Genomic DNA, 22,127 nt, shown 5'->3' with positions numbered 1-22,127 from the left:
CAGAATGTGGGCTGTAAACCTGAAACACCGTTTCGTCTCCTAATTAAAATTGGGCCGCTTGCAGGCTGTTGAAATACGTGCCTAACGCTATCAAATTGTGCTCATCTATGGCTTCATACCGATTTCATGGACATGGGCAGCTCCATACGAAATGTTACTCTTGCCCGTGTTGACTAGCGTACCGGTCTTTGCTGCATGGGCGCGTATATATATATATATATATATATATATATATTTATATGTATATATATATGTGTATATATATGTATATATATATATATATTTATATGTATATATATATGTGTATATATATATATATATATATATATATATTAAGGAGGAAAGATGAAGGATCTTGGATCTTGAGGATGAGGCTCTTCTCGGAGAGATTGACCAGGTAGATGACGGCTTTTGTGGTCAGGAACAGGTGCTAATTAAGCACCTTGATTTGCACGGAAAACAAGTGTGTGGTCCAGACTGGACCATGCATATATATGTGTATATATATATATATATATATATATATATATGTATATATATATATATACATATATATATGTATATATGTGTGTATATATATATAGTGAGAGCGCCTTGGAAAAGCCTCCACATAGGGAACTGGTACACCGCCCCTGTGGTCGTGGTCCCGTCTGCCGTGCCGTGCCGTGCCGTGAGTGACTCCGGCGGGCGGTGGCCGGCAGGCGCGTTTGACGACGATGACGTGACACACGTGGAGGGCGAGGTGGAGCCTGTGCGCGACCTGGCCATCATCAACGAGGAGCTGCGGCTCAAGGATGAGGCCTACCTGCTGCCTTTCATCGAGAAGTTCGAGAAGAACGTGCTCCGCTCGGACAAGAAGGCCAAGCCCGAATATGTGAGTCGGTGGCACGCGTGAATCCGCGTGCCGGGAAGCGGACGGTCGCCAGTCTGTGTACCGCAATGCTGCGTGGTTTTCCTGGTGCTGTTTTGCGCGTAGTGGACTGAGACACAGGGTTTCCGTGTTTCAGTTTGTCGTGCAGATTGAAACATTTCAGTCCCCTCCCCCAAGTATTTATGAATGCAAAAACACCATGCTTCCTGAAACATTTTCTTCTCGATTTATCATGTACGGACATTTTGTCCATAATTGATGGCTTGCGGTATTTTTTTTATTTTACTTTGATTTATGGCCAGGCACTAGAACTCTTAAAGAGATCGGGTCGGCGGGCTGTTGGGTGATCTCCAGGAGGCTATGTATCTCGACCTGAACTCACGCTCGGCTCTCGCTGCAGGACATCCTCCTCAAGATCAAGTCTGTTCTATGCGAAGACAAAAAACATCTGCGCTTCCAGGAGTGGAACGCCAATGAGGTACGCGGCGACGGTCCCTTCCTCTCCCCCGCGAGCGCTATGGAGACGTTTGTTTTTGTTGCCCGCTGGTGTTGGGTGGCCCGTAGTGCGCTGCTGATGACGCCGGGGAAGTAAGCTCCGCATTATCACTCGTGTCTCTTTTTGCCAGGCACTGCTATTTGATGACGACTGAGGGAGCCCTGCTCGCTGTCACAGAGTTGAACAGGAGGCCTGGCGTCGTTGATAACATGCAGTATTTCATAAGCTTGTGTGGCGGGGCGTTCGTGAGGATTGTCTGCCTATGTAGGACTTGGGAAGGGGGGGGGGGCGAGAGGGTTCGTAAGGCATGCCGTTTGACTAGTTTGCAGCGTGCTGAGAAGGGCTAGCAGCTGTGGGTCCGTTCATAACGCGTTTCCACCTGCAGCCAGTATGCAAAATTCTTCGCTGATGTCGGCCAGTTGTTGACGTACCGTTTCGCGCGTGCTGCATGTCGAACCACACACCCGTTTTTCGTGCAGATCGAGGTGCTAAATAAGCACCTGTTCCTGACCGCCAAACCCGTCATCTACCTGGTGAATCTCTCCGAGAAGGACTTCATCCGGAAGAAGAACAAATGGTGAGCATTTCATCGCACGCCGCCACGCGGGCCGTGTGCATCAATGCCACGCCCATTCTGTTTTGCCACGTGCTCAGTGAAGAAGCCACCTCGCAGTTGGAGTCGAGGAGCGACGCATTGTGACGCTCGGCCTCGCCGTGGGAGCCTGCTCTACTTGTCGCCAGATGTCACCACCGACTGGCCGGTTGTAGGGCGGCCTCGGCGTGGACGGGACGCCGAAGGGTTGACCTCCCGCCGCGCCGTGTAATGTGGTAGCAGCGCCGGCCAGCCGGCACCATTAATCGCGCCGGTGCCCGGTCCTATGCGCGCGCTGCGGGACACCACCTGTCCGGATCGGTCGGCTCCGCAAGGGTGCCGGCCGCGCCCCACACAATTCCTTCGGAGGCGCGCGCCCGTCGGCGCGGCGGCGGCTCGCCGGCCGGACAACCCCTCGCGTGTTCACTTGCTTGTCGTGATTGATGCACCTGATCGTGTTTCGTGAATGTGGGGAGTCGGCAATGCTGCGAATTGGATCTGTGCAGGACATTAGGAGGCAATAATGGTCCGACATTTGGACCGCCTTATGTTCATAAAGTCTTTTCGTGCACGGACGGGATAACCGGGAGCTGAGCGACCTCTGCACGTATCATGCGCTGGCAGCGTCTGGGCGCGTCACGGCGCGACCGCTGAACATCGTACGGCATGGAAACGACACTCATCTGCCCGGCCAGCCTGAAGTGCATCTCGGGCTCTGGCAGTCTTCTGCTGAGAACGGCAGGCTGCTCTCTGGGGGAGCTGCTGGCGCCCAACAGGCTTGGCGGGGGGGGGGGGAGGACACCCTCAAGTGACGTGTCAGCACAGACCGTGGGGCCCGCAGTGCTCGCTGAGCGTGGCTTCCGAGCAGCGACCGTCGCTGGCAGCGGACCGCCGCCGCGCTGGAGGCCGGACCACGGCAGGGCGACACTGCTGGTGGGCGTGGCGGGCGGCGCTCTGCTCGGGCGACACGCCGCCTGGCCTGGCCCGGCCTGCCGCCCTCTCGCGAGATACGATCGCGCGCACCCACCGGCCGCCAATTACTGGGCCGACGGTGTGGCGGCGCGCCGGCGACGAAAGGTGCGCCGAGATCCGCTGCAGATACTGCCGGCTGACACCCTCCGAGGCGCCGCCGCGACACCCTCTGAAGCGTCGCCGCGACACCCTCCGAGGCGCCGCCGCGACACCCTCTAAAGCGCCGCCGCGACACCCTCCGAGGTGCCGCCGCGACACCCCCCCCGAGGCGCCGCCGCGACACCCCCCGAGGTGCCGCCGCGACACCCTCTGAGGCGCCGCCGCGACACCCCCCGAGGTGCCGCCGCGACACCCTCCGAGGTGCCGCCGCGACACCCTCCGAGGCGCCGCCGCGACACCCTCTAAAGCGCCGCCGCGACACCCTCCGAGGCGCCGCCGCGACACCCTCTAAAGCGCCGCCGCGACACCCTCCGAGGCGCCGCCGCGACACCCTCCGAGGTGCCGCGACACCCTCCGAGGCGCCGCCGCGACACCCTCTAAAGCGCCGCCGCGACACCCTCCGAGGCGCCGCCGCGACACCCTCTAAAGCGCCGCCGCGACACCCTCCGAGGCGCCGCCGCGACACCCCCCGAGGCGCCGCCGCGACACCCTCCGAGGTGCCGCCGCGACACCCTCCGAGGTGCCGCCGCGACACCCTCCGAGGTGCCGCCGCGACACCCTCCGAGGCGCCGCCGCGACACCCCCTGAGGCGCCGCCGCGACACCCTCCGTGGTGCCGCCGTGCGGCGGGTAATAACGCCACGGCGATGAGCTGGTGAGGCGCCCTGGCCCGTCCGGTGTCGGCGGAGGACGGGAGGCCAGCGCGCCGGGGACTGTTGGTGGCGGGGCGCGGGCCGGCCTCGGTCGGAGCAGCGGTCGGTCTGGTGTGTGCGGCTGGCGGCGCCGACAGCCGCAATCGCGCGGCGATCGGCAGCCGGCCGCGCCGCCGCCCTAATCGCCACTTCATTGAACCCAATCAGGGGGCGGGTGCGCCGCGCCGGCCGGCCGCCCGCCGGCGCTGGCTAATGATGGCCCGGCCGCTGACGTCACGCCAGGTCAGAGGTCATGTCACTGCTGACGGCGTAAGTGGGCGGCGGCGACGCTGGCGCCCGCCCCGCCGGCGCCCGGCGCGCCCGCCGGGCTGGGCCAGGGCGCCGGCCCCTGGAGCGGGCCCGCCCGGACAGCCCGCCCCAAGTGGGCCGCGTGTGCTGCGGCACGGCTGCGGCCGGTGACGTCATGCAGGCCCAGATCGCAGACAGCCTCTTCCACCAATCGAAGCCCGTTTCTACGAGGTGATCGTTTTGTCTGTCTTTTTTTTTGTCGGCGTTGCGTTGGATGGAGCCGATGTTGTTGTTGGATGGAGCGCAGGTGTGGGTGATTTTCCGGAGGCCATTCCAATGGGATGAGCTGGCCACGTGGCACGCACCAGTCCACCGACTGGAATATGCCCGGTGGCCGTAACCGTTCCTTGAACTGAGCTATGCGGCCCAGGGGTCACGCTTCTGGTCCTGCTTAAGGCGCCATTTTGCCCCACGGCCCGTGCCAGCTCGTGATGGAGAACAGAGGGCATAGCATATTCATTGCCTCATACGTTTTTTTCGACGCTGGGAGCCCCGTGTCTCCTTATCAATGCACAGCACTGTGCTTACCCATCATGGCTGTGATTATTATCCATATCTATGTTCATGTGCAGCGTGGGATTATCCCCCCCCCCCAAAAAAAAACGCATCGCCGGTTCACCCCGGTTTGTTAGCAGTACCCCTAGCCGCGACAGGCGAGACCGAGGACAGGCGAGGGTCATGGGCAGACGGCCGAACGAACTGCGCGACCATCCAGAGCCGGGAGCACGGCGGAACGTGACGAAACGCGCCCGGTGCGGTGGAAGGACGAGTTCCTTCAACCATGTACCGCTTCTCGAGGAAGGCCACGGGAAAGCGCACCAGGCGATGCCTGATTTCATCGCGCAGACGGGTGCGGGCACCTGTTGCAGCTGAGCGGGTGGCCTGCGAGGCGACCCGTTCAGCCGCGTCCGTGCCGCCTTTGGGCCAGGCCGGCCTGGGCCGCGGCAGGCCAGCGCCTTAGATGGGCCGCCGCGCCGGCCTGGCCCGACCGGCTCCCCGCCAGATCTGAGCTACGTCATGCGATATGGGAGGGGTGGCGACACGGGATCGCCGTCTGTACGAGGATGCTGCGCGTCGCGCTTCCGGTCGTGTGCGCCTTCGTGCTGGCGATGACAAACCGCGCCGCGACGCCGTGTCGACCTGTCCGGATGCTCTGTGCTCTGGTGGGCAGCATGGGCTCAGATCCGGACACTCAGCGGAGGCACCGCGCTCAAAGCAGCCAGGATTTTCTGAAACCACATGGACCGTACACAAGTGCATCACTTCAGACCGGGGACACCTCCAAGGCCTTTGGTCGTGCCGAAGGTGGTTGTCTCCCGATGAAGCTCCGGCGGCTGGGCGCCAACTCCTACCGGGCCATTGCCGGGCCTGCAAACGGTCACCATCATAGGCGCGTTGGGGGGGGGGGGGGGGGAGGAGACACTTCTTAAGGCGCATGGCGTTAGTCGGGGATGAGTGTTAAAGTCACTTGCGTTCTTGTTGGTTGCTCATGATCTGGCATGATCTTGCTCATGATCATGGCATGATCTTGCATCATCTGGCATCTGGGGCTGGAGGAGAGATATGCACCCGACCTCTATGCTGTTCGTAGCGGTCTTCCACTTCCAAACTCTTGGAATTTCCTTGAATACCGCACGGGAAGGGTACTGACTGGTGCAGATTTTGGTTTAAACAGAACGGTCAACGATCAACGAGACGAAAATGTGGCATGGGAAAAACGCTGACAGGCGCCGATTCTTAGTTTAAATAAAAGCAAAAATAGGTAGTGAGGCGAAAACTAATGGGCACACCACCACCGATGGTATTCGATTGGTAGAGTATCACGTGGCGCCGATGGTATTCGATTGGTAGAGTATCACATGGCGCCAGTGGTAGAGTATTACATGGCGCCGATGGTATTTGATGGTAAAGTATCACACGGCGCCGATGGTATTCGATGGTAGGGTATCACATGGCGCCGATGGTATTCAATAGTAGAGTATCACATGGTGCCGATGGTATTCGATGGTAGAGTATCACATGACGCCGGTAGCATTCGATGATACAGTATCACATGACGCCGGTGGTAGAGTAAACTTGGCGCCGATGGTATTCGATGGTAGAGTATCACGTGGCGCCCGATGGTATTCGATGGTATAGTATCACATGGCGCCGTTGGTACGCACCGCCTTACAACAGCCGGTCGAGCGTTTACTCAGACGACCTGTCCCCCGATGGGCACATGCGTGCGCAAGCGCCTGATTACGGTGGAATGATGATGCCATTTTTGTGAGGCCGCATTAGCTCGTGAATTCCCATCCATCATAGCATATGTAGCCGGTGACCGTGCTGCTGGCTGGTAAAATTCTTGAGTTGACGGACTCTGCATTGGCCGGCCCTGGCTGCTGGTTAGATCACGGCACCGGCCAGCGCGCCCGGCACGTGACCACGCCCCGGTCGTCAGTCTCCGCATACAGGGGGCTCTGGGTTCGACTCGGCGGTCACGTGACCGCGCATGCTCCCAAAGCTAGAAATGTTCAGCTGGCCGGCCAGGTGACCCCGTGCGCAGTGCACCAAGCCAGCCAAAATGAGTGCGTCACAGTACACATGCGCCACTTTTCGACATTGCTCTCGGCGACTGCTTTGTGCCACCGCCGTGCGTATCACCTCATGTTTTTAGTGCCACTCATGTTCCGTAACCGCTGTTTGTTGTTGCTAGTAGAGCATGGCCATGGCACTACCGGCCATCAAGTGGGTCTCTGCGTATGCGGCCGTGTCGTGTTTTTCGGCGCGATCAGAAGCTGTCGAAAACGGGTAGCCTGTTGCCAGGCGGCTGAGGCAAACGGCTGAACTGACCCGCCGGGTACCTGCGTGCCGCAGGCTGGTTAAGATCAAGGAGGCTGTGGAGCAGAGCGACCCGGGCGCGCTGATCGTGCCCTTCTCAGCCGCCTTCGAGAACAAGGTGATCGACATGTCGCCTGAGGAGAAGAAAGCGTTTGAGGAGGAGACCAAGGCCAACAGGTGAGGTCCGCATCAGAGAAGGAAGCCAATGTGACCATATGAGGTCCTCCTCAAAGGAGACTTAGGTCATCAGATGAGGTCCGCCTCAAAGGAGACCAAGATCACCTGGTGAGGTCCTCCCCAGAGGAGACTAGCAGGTGAGGTCCGCCTGAAAGGAGATCAACATCACCAAGTCCTCCCTAGATGAGACCAGCAGGTGAGGTCCGCCACAGACGAGACCAAAGTCACCAGGTGAGGTCCTCCCCAGAGGAGACCAGCAGGTGAGGTCCTCCCCAGAGGAGACCAGCGGATGAGGTCCGCCTCAAAAGAGACCGTGGTCACCAGATGAGTCAGATGAGGTCCGCTTCAAAGGTGTTTGTTCATCCGGTGTGTTTGTGGGTTAGTGTTTGTAAGTTCTCCCCGGTAGGCCGCTGCTCCTCGCGCTCAGTGACGGCGAGCCGGCGAGTGTTGTCTGTCCCATGTGGTGTGTCGGCAGCGCACTGCTGATGTCAGACAAGTGTGTGAACATTAGCGCGATGAAATTTCTATTCAGGGCCTGGTCACACCTGGCATTCGCATCTCGAAACACCCTGTGAGAACTCTACCGAGACTATTTCATGGAGCTCGCTGCATTATTTCAAGTTTATAGACACACTAGCGGAGAATGGAAGCAATTGCGAGAACAGCGAGACTCTCGGAATTTGTAAAGGTTCCAGTCATCGTAAATAAAGTGCGACCGATTCTGCTATATGGGTCTCTGCGTCCCTCTCGGAGCGCTACCCTCGCTGCCGATAATATTTCTCCGAGGCCGGCCTGATTTTTTTCTGGGGCGCACCCTCGGCCTCCCGCTGGACGACGGGTAATATACCGGGGCCATTTTTTCTCCGATGCTCCGTTTTACCATGCGTCCCGTGGCCGCAGAACGTCGGCGCCGAAATGACCGGTATTGACGGACGGCGGCGGCGGCCGGCGCAGCCTTGACTAGCCGCTGCACCGGCCGCCGACAAAGCGGCGCGCGGCGCCGGCTCCTTTCTGCGTGCGGACGTCACGCGGTCTCGAGACGCGGCGGCGGTATTTATGGCTGGAAAATGTCGCCGAAATCATGAGAACCGGGCGGCGCCGGCCGCCGACGGCGGGCCGCGCCGCGGCCACGCGGCCCCGGCATCGGCGACTGATTTGCGGCCGTCGAAAGCTGGGCCCCTTGTGCGCGACGGGGGGGGGGGGGGGGGGGCGTGCGACTGCGTCGCCGTCGGGCGCCGCCGGCTGACCCAGATGGTGGGAGCCGGCGTCGCCTCTCGTCCGTCGACGCCGCCGCAGCTCTGCTGGCGAGCTGCGTTGGAGCTGGCGCGGCTCGGCGCCGCTGGCCGGCCGCAAGCCGGCGCGGCGGCTGGCCGGCGACGCCCCTAACGAGCACACGCGGGCCACCGTCTAATGAGCAGCAGCCGACAATTAGCCGGCCCGGTGTCGCCAGCCGGCCCGGTGGCCGCGGCGGTGTGCTGTCGCGGTCGCGGCCCGTGTCGCATTCTATCCGCCAATTACCCGATGTCCGGCAGGGAGAAGGACGTGTAAGGTCCGTTCGGCGGGGAGAGGGACGCTTTATGTTTGTCTGGCAGGGAGAGGGACGTGTAATGTTTGTCCGGCAGGGAGAGGGACATGCAATGTTGGTCCGGCGGGGAGAGGGACGTATAATGTTTGTCGGGCGGAGAGAGGGACGCCGGTCGCCTGGCCCGGTGTGGGTCACTGGCACGGGAGACGGGCGGTCCAGGGTCAGAGCTTCCTGTCTAGCTGCCCCCCCCCCCCCTCCCGGCACGCGCGCCAGCTCTGTTGCGTTACTGATGCTGACATTTGGTGGAGCGTGAATCCCCGACGGGACTGGATTCCGCGGCCGAAGACCGGCATGGCGCCTCGTCCGCCGCCGCGGCGTGCGCGAGCCCATACTGGCCGCTCACTCCCCGCCATGGCGATGCGCGAGCGACCGAGCCTACACACGCGCCACCGCATGGCGTCTTGCGCTGTGCTGGTGCGTGGTCTGCGCTCAACACCAGCGGCATGAAGTCAGACCTGCACACTTTACAGATCATGTGGTGAGCGCCCGAAAGCCGATGGCAGTGTTCATTTTAGATAATGCTGATATCGTTCGAATGTCGTGATGCCTGTGATTATGTGGGAATCAAGAGGCTGTCATAATTCAGGATGGTTCGGTTAGGCGACCAGTCCAACTCGCAGAAATTCGGCGAGTGGGCCGAGACGGCTTGGTGTAAGAGAAGGCACGGCTTGGACGAAAGCTCGTTAAACGTACGATTGGAAATGTGGGTAGGTTGTAAGGCACAGGTGCGCTATTTATTGAAATCGCGCAAAGGTACATTCTGGGCATTTTGTATCTAAACCTTTTCTGCGCCCCCAAGGTCTCCGGCTATGAAGTCCAGTGATCACGTGACTATCTGGGTTAAGAAACAAATGCAGGCCTTGGTAATGGCTCAATTGATCCAGCCGCATTGACCCAGCCGCGTTAGCGTACCTGCCACGTGGCAGAAATCACTGATTTCATCTTCGCTAAACACTGACGACTGGAAGGCCGGTGAAAACGTTTGAAACACGTCCGGTATCCGTATTTCAGGTATCGGTTCGTATGGTGTGCTGACTTGTTCTGTAGCGATATGCTTGTTGCATTTGCAACTGGGCCAGTTTTGGTGGTCTTGCTCGCAGTCTCCCTCGGCGCCCCGCGTAACGGCACCTGCCGGGGAGGGGGAGGGGGAGGCTATAGTCGTGCGTTTTCCGCGGTGGTCCCCAGTCCTTAGGCTCCTCACGTCCGCCGGGGCCTACGCTGGTGTGTGTGTGGCGGTGGACGCCGGTGTGACCTGGTGGGCGGCGACGGCCGGTGTTTTCCGGAGCCGGGTCCGGGCCTGCTACCGCCCGCCCCTGTCGCTGCCAGGCGTGTGGCGTCGCTGATGGTGACGGATGGCCGGTGTTTTGTCATCTTTAATAAGTGACAGCGGCGTGGGCCCGGCGGCCGGGGCCGGGCCGTCTCCTGGCGACTGCGGCCGCCACGCTCGCCAAATAGCCCGCCGGACCGCCTGCTGGACACGCTCAGCCCGCCTCGTCCCGCCCCCACACACACTACCCCCGGATCCATGAAACAGGTGACACAGCGGCTTTACACCTCGGTGACAAATTATTAATACCTGGAACATGTCGCCTTCGAATGAGGCCCGTAAGTGAGATTGTAGATCAAACCTCGATAAGATCCAGCCAGGAGTCCTGGGAACATACACAAACGTCACAGATGCCTTCGCGCGCTTTTTCTGGAGCATTGACATCGCAGGTGGTAGGGGCCGTATTGCGTTTGGGCCATTCCGAGATATGGATTTGTTAGCGGTGACGACACACAAAGACTACGAACAAACAATGGCGACGACACTACCGGTAGGGGCGGCGTTACGCAGCACAAAGCGGCATTTCGGAATACATCAATCAATCAATCATTCGCTGACAGCGTCTGGTTTTGTTAATTTTTGAGTGTTTGAAATGCGGTATCTGCGCTGTCGTCCGATGACAGCTCTGTGCCCATTCAATTTTCAGATTTGGCGTCAACTTATTCATTTGGGGCTGGCACAATCCGTGTCTGGGTCTGGCACCATCCATGCCTTGGCTGGCACCATCTGCGCCGTGGTCGGCGCCATTTCTGTCTGGTCCGGTGCCACCCGTGTCTTGCCACCATCCGGCTCTTGGCTGGCACCATCTGCGTCTTGGTACCATCCGTGCCTTAGTACCATCCGTGTCTTGTCTGGCACCATCTGCCTCGTGGCCGGTGCCATTTCTGTCTGGCCCGATACCATCCGTGTCTTGCCACCATCCGGGTCTTGGCTGGCATCATCCGTGTCTTGGTACCACCCGTGCCTGGGTACCATCGGTGTCTTGGCTGGCACTATCCGTGCATTGACATCTTCGTGCCTTGGCTGGCATCAATCCTGTCTGGGCTGTCAACACCCGCGGCGTATTGCTGGGACAGGTAAACGTGGTTTTTGGCGTAGGCATCGGAGCAAGTGACATAGTGAACATATCTGATCGTACCGATACATTGGTTCGAACAAAGGTGGAAGTCCGACTCGCTGTCAGACGCCACTGTCGCCGTGTAGTCTGACCAGCACGATGTTTCCGGCTATCGCACGAGTGTCGTGTGAAAAGGTAGCAAGGTGGGATTGGAACTGTTCTGTTTCCGAACACTCGTAGCGGGTGTGTTTTTAAGACGCATAATCGACTCAGCGGCGTTCAGTAAGGTTTGTTCACTGACATCCACTTAGACTTTCAAACGCTAGTAACGACACACGCCTGCCAGGACTCTGAAAGGGTGAGGCCTTTTAAGCACTGCGCTTGGTGGCTTAGGGGTTCAACACTCATCGCAATTCTGGTTAACGGACCGCTAACCACGACCGGTGGTCGTCGGTTCGAACCGCCTGAAATGTTTCGACACTTGTGTTTGGGCGCTTTGGTGGCAGTGCTCATTTGTCCTGCGGTCTTTTGTTTTTGTGGTTTCGTGCGGGCTTACGAACTGCGGTCTTGTTCCAGAACCCAATGCTCAATCGACATGACTCAAAGATATAGATAAATGGTTTGAGGTGGTTCTGGAGGCGAGATTATATTGCAGTGATTGAGCGCACCAGGTCATAAAAGGCATGTTTCAGAACGTGCGCAGATGATGCTACCATCTTCCCATGATTCGGGTGACATTTATCTTTTTGCCGGGCGCCCACTCTGGCGGTGAAAAAAGGATACGAAAGTTGAGCTTGAAAACGGCAGACTATGGGAGGTTTGTTTATACGGCAGCGTACACAGAAAGAGCCTTGCATATGATAACACGCCGCTGCATCGCTGGTACCATATACACCGTCAACTATCGGCTATTCTTGTAGGAGTACGTTTTGTTTTGCATTGCATCGTGTGCTAAGAAGCTGACGCCAAGTACAAAAAGATGGTAGATAGGCGGAGTCGACGGAATAACAGCAGTGAATGTTCAGGCGCTCAACAATGCCGCGTGGTCCTGGTGTTCTCGAAGTAAAACGACGCCGCGTGGTCCTGGTGTCGTCGAGGTGAAACGATGCCGCGTGGTCCTGATGTCGAGGTAAAACGATGCCGCGTGGTCCTGGTGTTGTCGAAGTAAAAGCCGACACACGGGATGTCGGCATACACGTGGCTCGGTCCGCTGTCTCATTGACGCTGACTGTGTGATAGATGAAAATAGATTTGGGTCCAATGTCACGCTTTAATGCCACGTCTCATACGCTGTCCGGGATGGTGTTGACAAAATGGGATGTCAAGACTAGTTTTGTGCTGACGGTAAAAGTCGCTGTTTCGCAATTGACGGGTTCAGTGTTAGTTACCAAGCTCGCGATCAAAGGCGCAGACGTGTTTGCCATTTGAAGAGCGGCGACGTAGGGAACCTTCCCGCCGTAGGTGGACCGGGCGGACGTAGGTGACGAATCTGCCGACGAATTTCCACGTGGTCGACGTACGAATATCATGCCGATGTAATCTAGGATGGTACATCATCACCCGAGTGAGTTGACAAGCGTTCCCGCTTGTGCCCCGGACTTGAGAGGGGCACACACACAAACGTATTCCCATTGCGCGGCACGCAAGCGGAGCGGTATGGGCGGAGCTCAGGCTGGAAAGGAGCGTCGCTCGCATGCCGGGATCCGGGTGTGAGGAGAGCGCGCCGTGGACATGGTGTGTGCAGCTTGGACGGCCGGTGTCGTGACTACCGGGCTGTCCCGGTGGTACAGCGATGGGTAGTGAGAAAGAACCCTAACCAGTGTCCTTCACCAGCTGTTGACAGCTGCGCCCCGCCTCCGTCAAAGGCCGGTGTCCCGTCCCGGTCCCGTCCCGTCCCGTCCCGTCCCGGTCCCGTCCCGTCCCGTCCCTGTCCTGGTCCCTTTCCCGGTCCCGTCCCGTCCCGTCCCGTCCCGTCCCGTCCCGTCTGGGTCCGTCTGGTTCCATCCGGGTCCGTCCCGTCCCGTCGCGGTCCGGCCGGCAGCCGTGCCGGGGCCGGCGGGCAGGGCTGCAGAGGCGGCGACGGATCGTCGGCCCGCCGGCAGTGGGCACCAATGGTGGCCGGCCGGCCCCACGGCCAGCATGGCCGCGCCGCTATTAATGCGCTATCAGACAGCGATTACCGGCCGTCAAATGGACAAAATGGCGGACGCCCAGTGCTCGGCCGCGCCGCGTGGCTGGGTCGCGGGGACTGCGCGGGCGTCACTGGGTCGCGGAGGACTGCGCAGGCGTGGCTGGGTCGCGGAGGACTGCGCAGGCGTGGCTGGGTCGCGGAGGACTGCGCGGGCGTGGCTGGGTCGCGGGGGACTGCGCAGGCGTGGCTGGGTCGCGGAGGACTGTGCGGGCGTCACTGGGTCGCGGAGGACTGCGCAGGCGTGGCTGGGTCGCGGGGACTGCGCGGGCGTCACTGGGTCGCGGAGGACTGCGCAGGTGTGGCTGGGTCGCGGGGGACCGCGTAGGCGTGGCTGGGTCGCGGGGACTACGCAGGCGTGGCTGGGTCGCGGGGACTGCGCAGGCGTGGCTGGGTCGCGGAGGACGGCGCAGGTGTGGCTGGTGAGGCGGCTGGTCGGGCTGTGGCGCATCGCGACACCGGACCGGCCGCGTCTGTTCCTCACTGCTTTTTGTTTTGGAAAGGCAAGCGGGGTGGGTGTCCCCTCTCCATGGTCGGCATGGCCGTCCCTTCGCCTACCGGCTTTTGCACGGGCTAGCCATCATAGAGGTCTGCCCCTAGTATTCCAGGATATGCCCGCATTCCAGTTGCACCTGTGAGGTCGCTCTTCACCGTTTGAGATCGGAGAGAAGGCACGTGTTAACGGGGATGTTGATTTACGTGAGTCGACATTGTCCTAGTTTGCCTGGTTTTCTGCGCTCGTTCGCACGCAAGAAGGAAGCCAAGTTGAGTTTTAGCGGGCTTGCTCACTCGCCGTGTGGGAATTTCTGAAGACGCCTGTTGACTGTGCGCAGACAATAAGAAAGGGCACGGGCCCGGCCGAGACAAATATGAGCGCTATTGTGGAACCATCAGCGTGATCTGCTCGCGACACGGACCGCGCCTAGCTGGCTGCGGAATTGGGGGAGGAGGGCGGCTGGGTAGTGGAGGAGGACTGGCAGGCCGGCGCAAGCACAGCGAACGCCCGCCGGCCGACTGGTCGACCGGGCCGGAATGCCTGGCGACGCCGTCGGCACCCCAGCCGCTCTCCGACCCGGGCCGGCCGAGACAAATGACAAAACCGCCCGCCCGATAACTCATGCGTAATGCGGCCGTAATGACAAGATTGGCGGTGGGAGTCGGGCCGTGGTGGCCGGAGCCGGAGCCGGAGCCGGAGCCGGAGCCGGAGCCGGAGCCGGAGCCGGGACCCGGAGCCAGGACCCGGGAGCCTGGAGACGGAGCCGGAACCGGAGCCGGAGCCGGAGCGAGGGCCGGAGCTGAAGCTAGGGTGACCAACTAAAACAGGAGATGCGCGCCGGCCGGCCGGCGGGCGGCGGCCGGTGGCCCGTCCGGCCCGTCGGGCGCGCTCCCATGCCATTAGACGGCCGGCCATTGTGGCAGGCCGTGCCAATTACGGCCGCACGCTCAATCATTGTCATTGGACTGGGAAAGAATGTCATTTGGCCGGCCAGCATCGATCCGCCGGCGCGGCCAAATCGTCGGAAATGATAGCGTGGTTGTTACCAAATGTATCATTATCAGAGCCATGAGATCGAAAACAAAATTAGCCGCCGGCGCGCCGTCGAGAATCCCGCCGAGAAAAAGCGCGCGCCGGCCCGCGGCTGCCGCCCGCTGGCGCGCGCGCAATTATACTTTTTTAGCTGCCTAAGAACGTGTTATCGCCGTGTTCGGCACGCATTGTCGGCGGGCTTGCGTTTTTTACTGGGACCGGTGCTGAGCGGTATGGGCTGCGCGGTCCAAGCCGTATACCGCTGCTGAACCGGACCAAGCCGTGCCACCGCTGCTGGGACCGGACCGAGCCGTGCCGCCGCTGCCGTGTAGACGTCCGTGCTCGTCACTGGGCCGTGGTCGGCCGGCCGTGACAGTGACAGTGATGGTGAAGGATGGCCCGCTGACGGTCGCCGGTCAGGGCAGGCTCCGAGGCTCCAGCCAGCGCCTGCCGGCCGGTGCGGCGCAGCTGAAGGATGGCCCGCTGACGGTCGCCGGTCAGGGCAGGCTCCGAGGCTCCAGCCAGCGCGCGCCGGCCGGTGCGGCGCAGCTGAGGGATGGTCCGCTGGCGGTCGCCGGTCAGGGCAGGCTCCAAGGCTCCAGCCAGCGCCCGCTGGCCGGTGCGGCGCAGCTGATGACCTCCTCCGGTACTGGCGTGGCGTCAGGCAGAAGGAGGGGGGGGGGGGGCGCTGTGACTCCGCGACACTGATTTCAACGGCCGCGTACGAGCCCGCCTGGGTCTTTGGCGCCAGCGACCCGTCTTTTGATGCCTCAGGCCTGGGGTCATTTCAGTCTGGATGTTCCAGAGAGCTGGGTACACTTTCAAGTCATCATGGTGTATGTTGGGGCACACAACTAAGGACCGAAGCAACTTTAGCATTGGCCGAAGATCGCTATTGTCCCAGGGCATTTGCCCATATTGCCTCCCCCCCCCCCCCCCCCCCCCCCACACACACACGCTGGATCAGCCCCTATCGTTCCTCATTTTGTGCAACCGCACGTTATAGAGAGACACCGGTGATCTCAGTGGGTACACTGTGCACGATGGGACAATGCAACGGGTGTTGTAAGAACTTGGAACCGGGGTAGGGCCGCGATGTATTTTGTAGAATGGATGGGTGTAGTATTGAGCTGGAGCACGGGTGTGCCAAATACATCGAAGCTAGGGGACGGGATCCGATTCCCCGCGGTGCCCGCTCTTTACACCAGGGTGAGAGGCAGGCGACGCCACATAGCCTGAGCAGCTGAGTGCGTCGTAAAGTCCCAATGACGACAACGGTGGCACCGCTCTTGTGACGCCGCGGACAGCGCCATCCTGATTGATCGTACATGCGTGACGTTGATTCCCATACGTCTCCTCTATCGACACCGCCGCGTCCGCCTCTCGCTGGGGCTTGGAGCTTTGACCCCGTGACCACGCGTCTGTCCCGGTTGCGGCGGGAGCTCTGGTCTGCTCGAGAGTCGCTAAGGCCCCGTCCCTTGTCCCGCAGTCAGCTGGAGAAGATCATCGTGGCCGGCTACAAGGCGCTGCAGCTGCAGTACTTCTTCACCTGCGGTCCGGACGAGGTCAAGGCCTGGACCATCCAGGTGAGTCCGGCGGCCGCGGCGGCTCGCCCGCTCCACCGGTCGGGAACTGTTCAGAGACGCAGTCAGTCCCCGCTGGTCCATCTCTGTTCAGTGACGCTGTCAGTCCCCGCTGGTCCCCCTCTGTCCAGTGACGCGGTCAGTTCCCGCTGGTCCCCCTCTGTCCAGTGACGCGGTCAGTTCCTGCTGGTCCCCGTCTGTCCAGTGACGCGGTCAGTTCCTGCTGGTCCCCCTCTGTCCAGTGACGCGGTCAGTTCCTGCTGGTCCCCCTCTGTCCAGTGACACGGTCAGTCCCCGCTGGTCCCCGTCTGTCCAGTGACGCGGTCAGTCCCCGCTGGTCCCCGTCTGTCCAGTGACGCGGTCAGTCCCCGTTGGTCCCCCTCTGTCCAGTGACGCGGTCAGTCCCCGTTGGTCCCCCTCTGTCCAGTGACACGGCCAGTCCCCGTTGGTCCCCCTCTGTCCAGTGACGCGGTCAGTCCCCGTTGGTCCCCCTCTGTCCAGTGACGCGGTCAGTCCCCGTTGGTCCCCCTCTGTCCAGTGACACGGTCAGTCCCCGCTGGTCCCCCTCTGTCCAGTGACGCGGTCAGTCCCTGCTGGTCCCCCTCTGTCCAGTGACACGGTTAGTTCCTGCTGGTCCCCCTCTGTCCAGTGACACGGTCAGTCCCCGTTGGTCCCCTCTGTCCAGTGACACGTCAGTCCCCGCTGGTCCGCCTCTTTCCGTGCGCTCCGTCTCACCCCGTCCGTGCGGTTTGTCTCACCCCGTCCGCGCGCTTCGTCTCACCCCGTCCGTGCGCTCCGTCTCACCCCGTCCGTGCGCTCCGTCTCGCCCCGTCCGCGCGCTTCGTCTCACCCCGTCCGTGCGCTCCGTCTCACTCCGTCCGTGCGCTCCGTCTCACCCCGTCCGCGCGCGCACGCACGGCGCACGGCTTGCATTTTAAGCGTGCCGGTACCAGGTTCGACAAAGGCTTGATGAATTTAAACCGCCTCAAACGCCGTGCACGCATTAGCATAAGAAGCGCAGGGGGACAGGGCGGCGGCCAATTTGGCGCGTGCGGCGCGGCGCCGTCCGTCGCGCCCATTCAGTGTCGCCGCCTGTGAAATTGCGCCGGCGCTGCGGCACGTGACATGACGCGAACCGGTGGGACGGTCGGTCAGGCGCGCGACGCGCCGGCGCGGTGGCCGGGAGCCGACGGGGTCATCCGGCGGCGGGTCGGGTCGGGTCGGGTCGGGTCGGCTCGGCGCTGGCGGGCGCCGAACGGGCGCCGGCGGCAGGTTGGTCTGGGGTGGCAGGCCCAGACCGGGACGGCCAAGGCAGCGTGGCATGGCCGTGTACCTTTTACCTAGAGCAAGGATAGTCGGTTTGGTCCTAATTGTATTGGTTATTTGACTTTGCGTTGGGGGAAAAGTTCGCCGGTTGGAGCCACTTCCGCCTCGTATCTGTGCTGACACGCTCCGAGTGACCTCGGGTTTGTGAAGCTTGAAGTAGGAGGTATAGGCATGTGCAGAAAACTCTTACAAAATCATGACGAAAATGTCACGTCCATGGACAGCCATGCAGCGTTAAACTTGACGCGAATGGAGACTGCGCCGTATGACCGTGCCGTGGAGGCGCCCTACAGCCTCCTGGATAGAGACTGTCGTTGGCCGCTGGCCCGTTGTCCCAGGTACGCCGGCTGATGTTAGCCGTGAGACGAACGGTGGTGTCGGCAACATCCGATGTTGACGGTGTTTTGCTTGTGCGAATGTGACACTGGTGAGACTCCTGCGGCGGGCCCTCCTTCAGCATGGCACTGAGCATCTCGCCTGTCAGTGACCTGGTGACTGACGGTTGTGACTGGTCACTGACAGCAGTGTCAGTGACCTGGCCCTGCCAGCCTTGGGATCAGGTGACTTGCGTTATAGCCTCAAACAGCTCAAAACCTCTGGCATTTGTTTTGGGATAGCAGTTTGGGCGACCCGCGTGTACCCAACTGACGGCGACTTTCACTAGCTCCGCACGTGGTGTCCACATCAACAATGCCTCCGCCCCGGCCATCCCGTGGCGCTCACCATGCAGGGCGCAGCTACCCACGAACGGAACCCACATTACCCACCGGGCTGGTGCAGACGGCTAAACTCGTGGGCGGCGGCAGGCGCCTCCGAGTCAGTTGATGGCGTCTGGCATGTATGGCCCCTCGATAAGCTGGGACAGGTTCGTGGAAGAAGCCACTGGGTTAATTAGTGGCTGCCGGGTCGTTCCCAAACTGTGAGTGGGGTCCTATCGTGTACATGTGACCTGCGGCATTGTGCAAAGCTCGATCTTAAGCTTCATGTCTTACTTTTCTGTACGGACGGCTTTTCGAACGGTGGCGTTCATGTAACACGCTTTTTGTATGCGGATGACTGGCAGTTTATGGACTGAAAGTCCGCGGAGCAGCCCGAAGTCTGGCCAGCACCCGCTCTTGCCCCTGTGGTTTTTTTTTTTTGTATCTGCTTAACCAGAATGGTGTCGATATCAATCTGAGGATAGCCGTACGCCTTCGGTTCGGGTGTTGCCGCCGAAGGGCTCGAGCAATCACCACCCTTTTCGGTGAGCTGTCTGGCGCCCCCGTCAGCGTCTGGGGGCGGTCCTTACCCGGCCGTCACACCGTATGTGACGGCCGGTAAGTACTTTCCTTTAAAACATTTTAGCTGACCGTTTTTCTGTGTCCGTGTTGGGAACGCGACCTTTGAGAGGCATCTTCAAGCTAACGGTGTTCCCCAAGGCGGCGTTCTCAGCGTAGCTTTTTTCGCCGTTATGATTAACATCGAGATTGGGATGCCGTAGCCTGTAGATCGTAACCTTTTTGTTGATGATTTCACCATTTGGACAAGCGCAGCAAGACCACCATCGAGGAAGCGCCAACTCCAGTTGGCTGTTGACTCTGTTGAGAAGTGGGGAAACATGAACGGGTTCAGGTTTGCAAGTAACAGGACTGTAGCTAGGGATTTTTTGTCGTAGCCGGCAATGCGGTGACCTGTCTATCCATGTGCATGGGCAATGCATTCCAACTGAGCCTGTAGCTAGAAACCTTGGGTATACTTTGAACGTCGACTAACATATAAGGTACATCTTAGACGAAAGCTGAAAACTGTTTTAAATCTTTGAACGAACTGACATGTGTTTCGCGCACATTGTATGGAGGAGATCGGAGCACGCTTTTGCTGTTGTATTGGGCAATCATGCGCTCTAAGCTTGACTATGTATGTTTTATTTATGACGACGCGTGGTAATTTACCAAGCGCATCAGTGACGCCGTCCATCACACCGCTGTACGTGCCATCGCAGGGACGTTCCGCGATCTCCCACCCAGAGCCTCCTGGTAGTATCACACGAGCTGCCTTTGTCAGCGAGGAGGATATGCGGCATGCTTTAAGCTGCCTCAGTTCCCGTCGTATCTCGCATATAACGCAGTTTTTCCGCGGCCTACCGTGCCTTTTGTTCGCCATGCACCTCGGGCGCATGCTGTGACGTTTGGCTCCCGGATACAAGCCTTACTGCGGGAAAACGACATTCCCATTCAGAGCGTGGAGCGAGCATGTCATCTGTGCACTTCTTCCTGACATTTGATCTCGCCCTTAACAGACACATCTCTGCCCGAAGTGAAAAAAAAAATGTTCTACCAGATAGGATGAGGTCACGCTGGTGGTGATGTGACGATGTGTGCCAGCTTAGAATCGTTTACATTTGTAAGCGATGCCTGATGCGCGATGTGCGATGCCTGTTCAATTGAAATCGTTTGCATGCACACATATGTTCGCGTATTGTAATCCGTAGAAAGGCACTGTATCGTGGTAATGGCTGGCAACCGCTCTTTGTTCAATCCCATGCATGTTGGTGTCCTGTAAAAATTGTGGCTTGCTGCTGAAAAAAACGAAAAATCGAGTATGATCATCAGCAGGCAATTTTGAACTCACTTCTGCCATTACTTTGATAAAAGCATGTTGCCGAAACAGCAACCCATGTATATCTGCATTCTGCTGGTTTTTCTCCGAGCAATTAGGCTGTTACTACCGCCTTATCTATGTTCGTTTGTTTGCTCGCGCAAGGTGAGGCGAGAGGAGGTGATCCTTGCCCACGTGTGCCCAACTACGTACCGGACGCGCGTCCGCAACCCACGGCTTTATGTTGGAGGGAGCAATAAACTGATCTGCTATCGGTGTGGTGCTGTCCTTGCTCTTCGCCATGTGCGTATATCGTGTCCGCGCCTCGTGGAAGAACGTCAACGTTACTTTGGACAGTATGACTGGCCTCTGACGCTCTGTGATATTCTGAGAGACAGCTCACAAGTTCTTGAATCTTAGCAGGTTTTATTGTTTCTCAAACACACCAACTGCGGGGCTATTTACGCGGTCCATTATTTGCGTAAAACAAAATTCGTTATGGGCGCCAAATGACAACCGCAGTCGGCTCGCCCGTAAACCCCAATAAACAACGACAAAACGTAAGGTGCAGACCGCCCTGTAAGCCCTGGCTGGCTGTCTCCCCGCGGGGTGCCGGGATTGCCGCTGGTCAGGTACTGCGTGAGCGTTTGGAGATGGCCTTGTTGGTGTTACACAGAAACTCACGCTGCTGAAAGGTCCCCAGGGCGGGTCAGGTCGAAGTGAGGATAGTGGCAGGCAGGGCACGGTATTGCCATGTCACTTCTCCATAATTTCTGAACCTTGCTGGTTGTCTGTGAAGATAATTGCAGGTGCCGACTTGACGTTGTGGGCGGGTGTTTCACTACATGAAGTCCGCTGCACTACTGTCACTACATCGCTACGGCGAGGTCGCTTGCTGGCCTGGAGGAGACCGTTCTAGAAAAAAAAACGCGCTTTGTGACTACGCTGCTTTTGCATTACTCGCCTTACTTTGTTACCATATACTACTTCAAAACCCTTCACGATAGATAACAGTCCTTCAACGTCATTAGACGTCGTATGGTGTTGCGTTTGTATTCTGTTGTACAGGAAATATATATTTCATCCTGCTATATGGTATATGTCGTTTTCTTTTCAATTGTGATAGTGAGTGCTATTGAGCTTAACGCGAAGATGGCGTCAGCGCGCCCATTTCAGCGCTGTAGCAGCGACCTCCGCCGACGCCTCGGTAGTCTGGTGTCAAACCGCACCTGTCGCAGGCGCATCCGTGGCGACCTCCGCCGATGCCTCGGTAGTCTGGTGTCAAACCGCACCTGTCGTAGGCGCATCCGTGGCGACCTCCGCCGATGCCTCGGTAGTCTGGTGTCAAACCGCACCTGTCGCAGGCGCATCCGTGGCGACCTCCGCCGATGCCTCGGTAGTCTGGTGTCAAACCGTACCTGTCTCAGGCGCATCCGTGGCGGCCTCCGCCAGTGCCTCGGTAGTCTGGCGTCAAACCGCACCTGTCCCGGGCGCATCCGTGGCGACCTCCGCCGATACCTCGGTAGTCTGGTGTCAAACCGCACCTGTCGCAGGCGCATGCGTGGCGACCTCCGCCGATACCTTGGTAGTCTGGTGTCAAACCGTACTTGTCGGAGGCGCATCTATGGCGACCGTTTCACAGCCGTCGCTGACGAGAACGCGGACAGCGCGCCGTTCTGTCAGTGTTGTTGAGAGGCTGGAAATCCAAGTCGAGGGCCTGCTGTTGGTGATGAGAATCGCAGAATGACATGCGTTTAGTAGTGTGTCTTGCTGTCAAAAGTTGCTTCATCGATGGTGTGGCGACAAGTAGTAATGGGCGGATCTGTGCTGACGTGTTCAGGGCTGAACACGGAAAACCAGTCTCCT

General features: G+C 59.4%; 1 protein-coding gene across 1 annotated transcript in view; it reads left to right on the top strand.

Moving 5' to 3' along the window:
- Window positions 1-701: 701 nt before the first annotated feature.
- Window positions 702-22,127, top strand: part of LOC119114497 (obg-like ATPase 1) — a gene marked incomplete at its 5' end in the record, with an annotated part of 32,220 nt that continues 10,794 nt past the window's right edge. Inside the window, 5 exons of the mRNA XM_037238606.1 lie at window positions 702-874; window positions 1,272-1,349; window positions 1,847-1,944; window positions 6,950-7,090; window positions 16,265-16,361. Of these exons, the coding sequence (XP_037094501.1) occupies window positions 702-874; window positions 1,272-1,349; window positions 1,847-1,944; window positions 6,950-7,090; window positions 16,265-16,361 (587 nt within the window). The remainder of the gene's footprint in view (window positions 875-1,271; window positions 1,350-1,846; window positions 1,945-6,949; window positions 7,091-16,264; window positions 16,362-22,127) is intronic.

This window comes from Pollicipes pollicipes, unplaced genomic scaffold (genome assembly GCF_011947565.3).
Source record: "Pollicipes pollicipes isolate AB1234 unplaced genomic scaffold, Ppol_2.1 Scaffold_828;HRSCAF=952_pilon_pilon_pilon, whole genome shotgun sequence".
Taxonomy (NCBI): Eukaryota; Metazoa; Arthropoda; class Thecostraca; order Pollicipedomorpha; family Pollicipedidae; genus Pollicipes; species Pollicipes pollicipes.
This window is presented reverse-complemented; position numbering and strand designations above follow the sequence as displayed.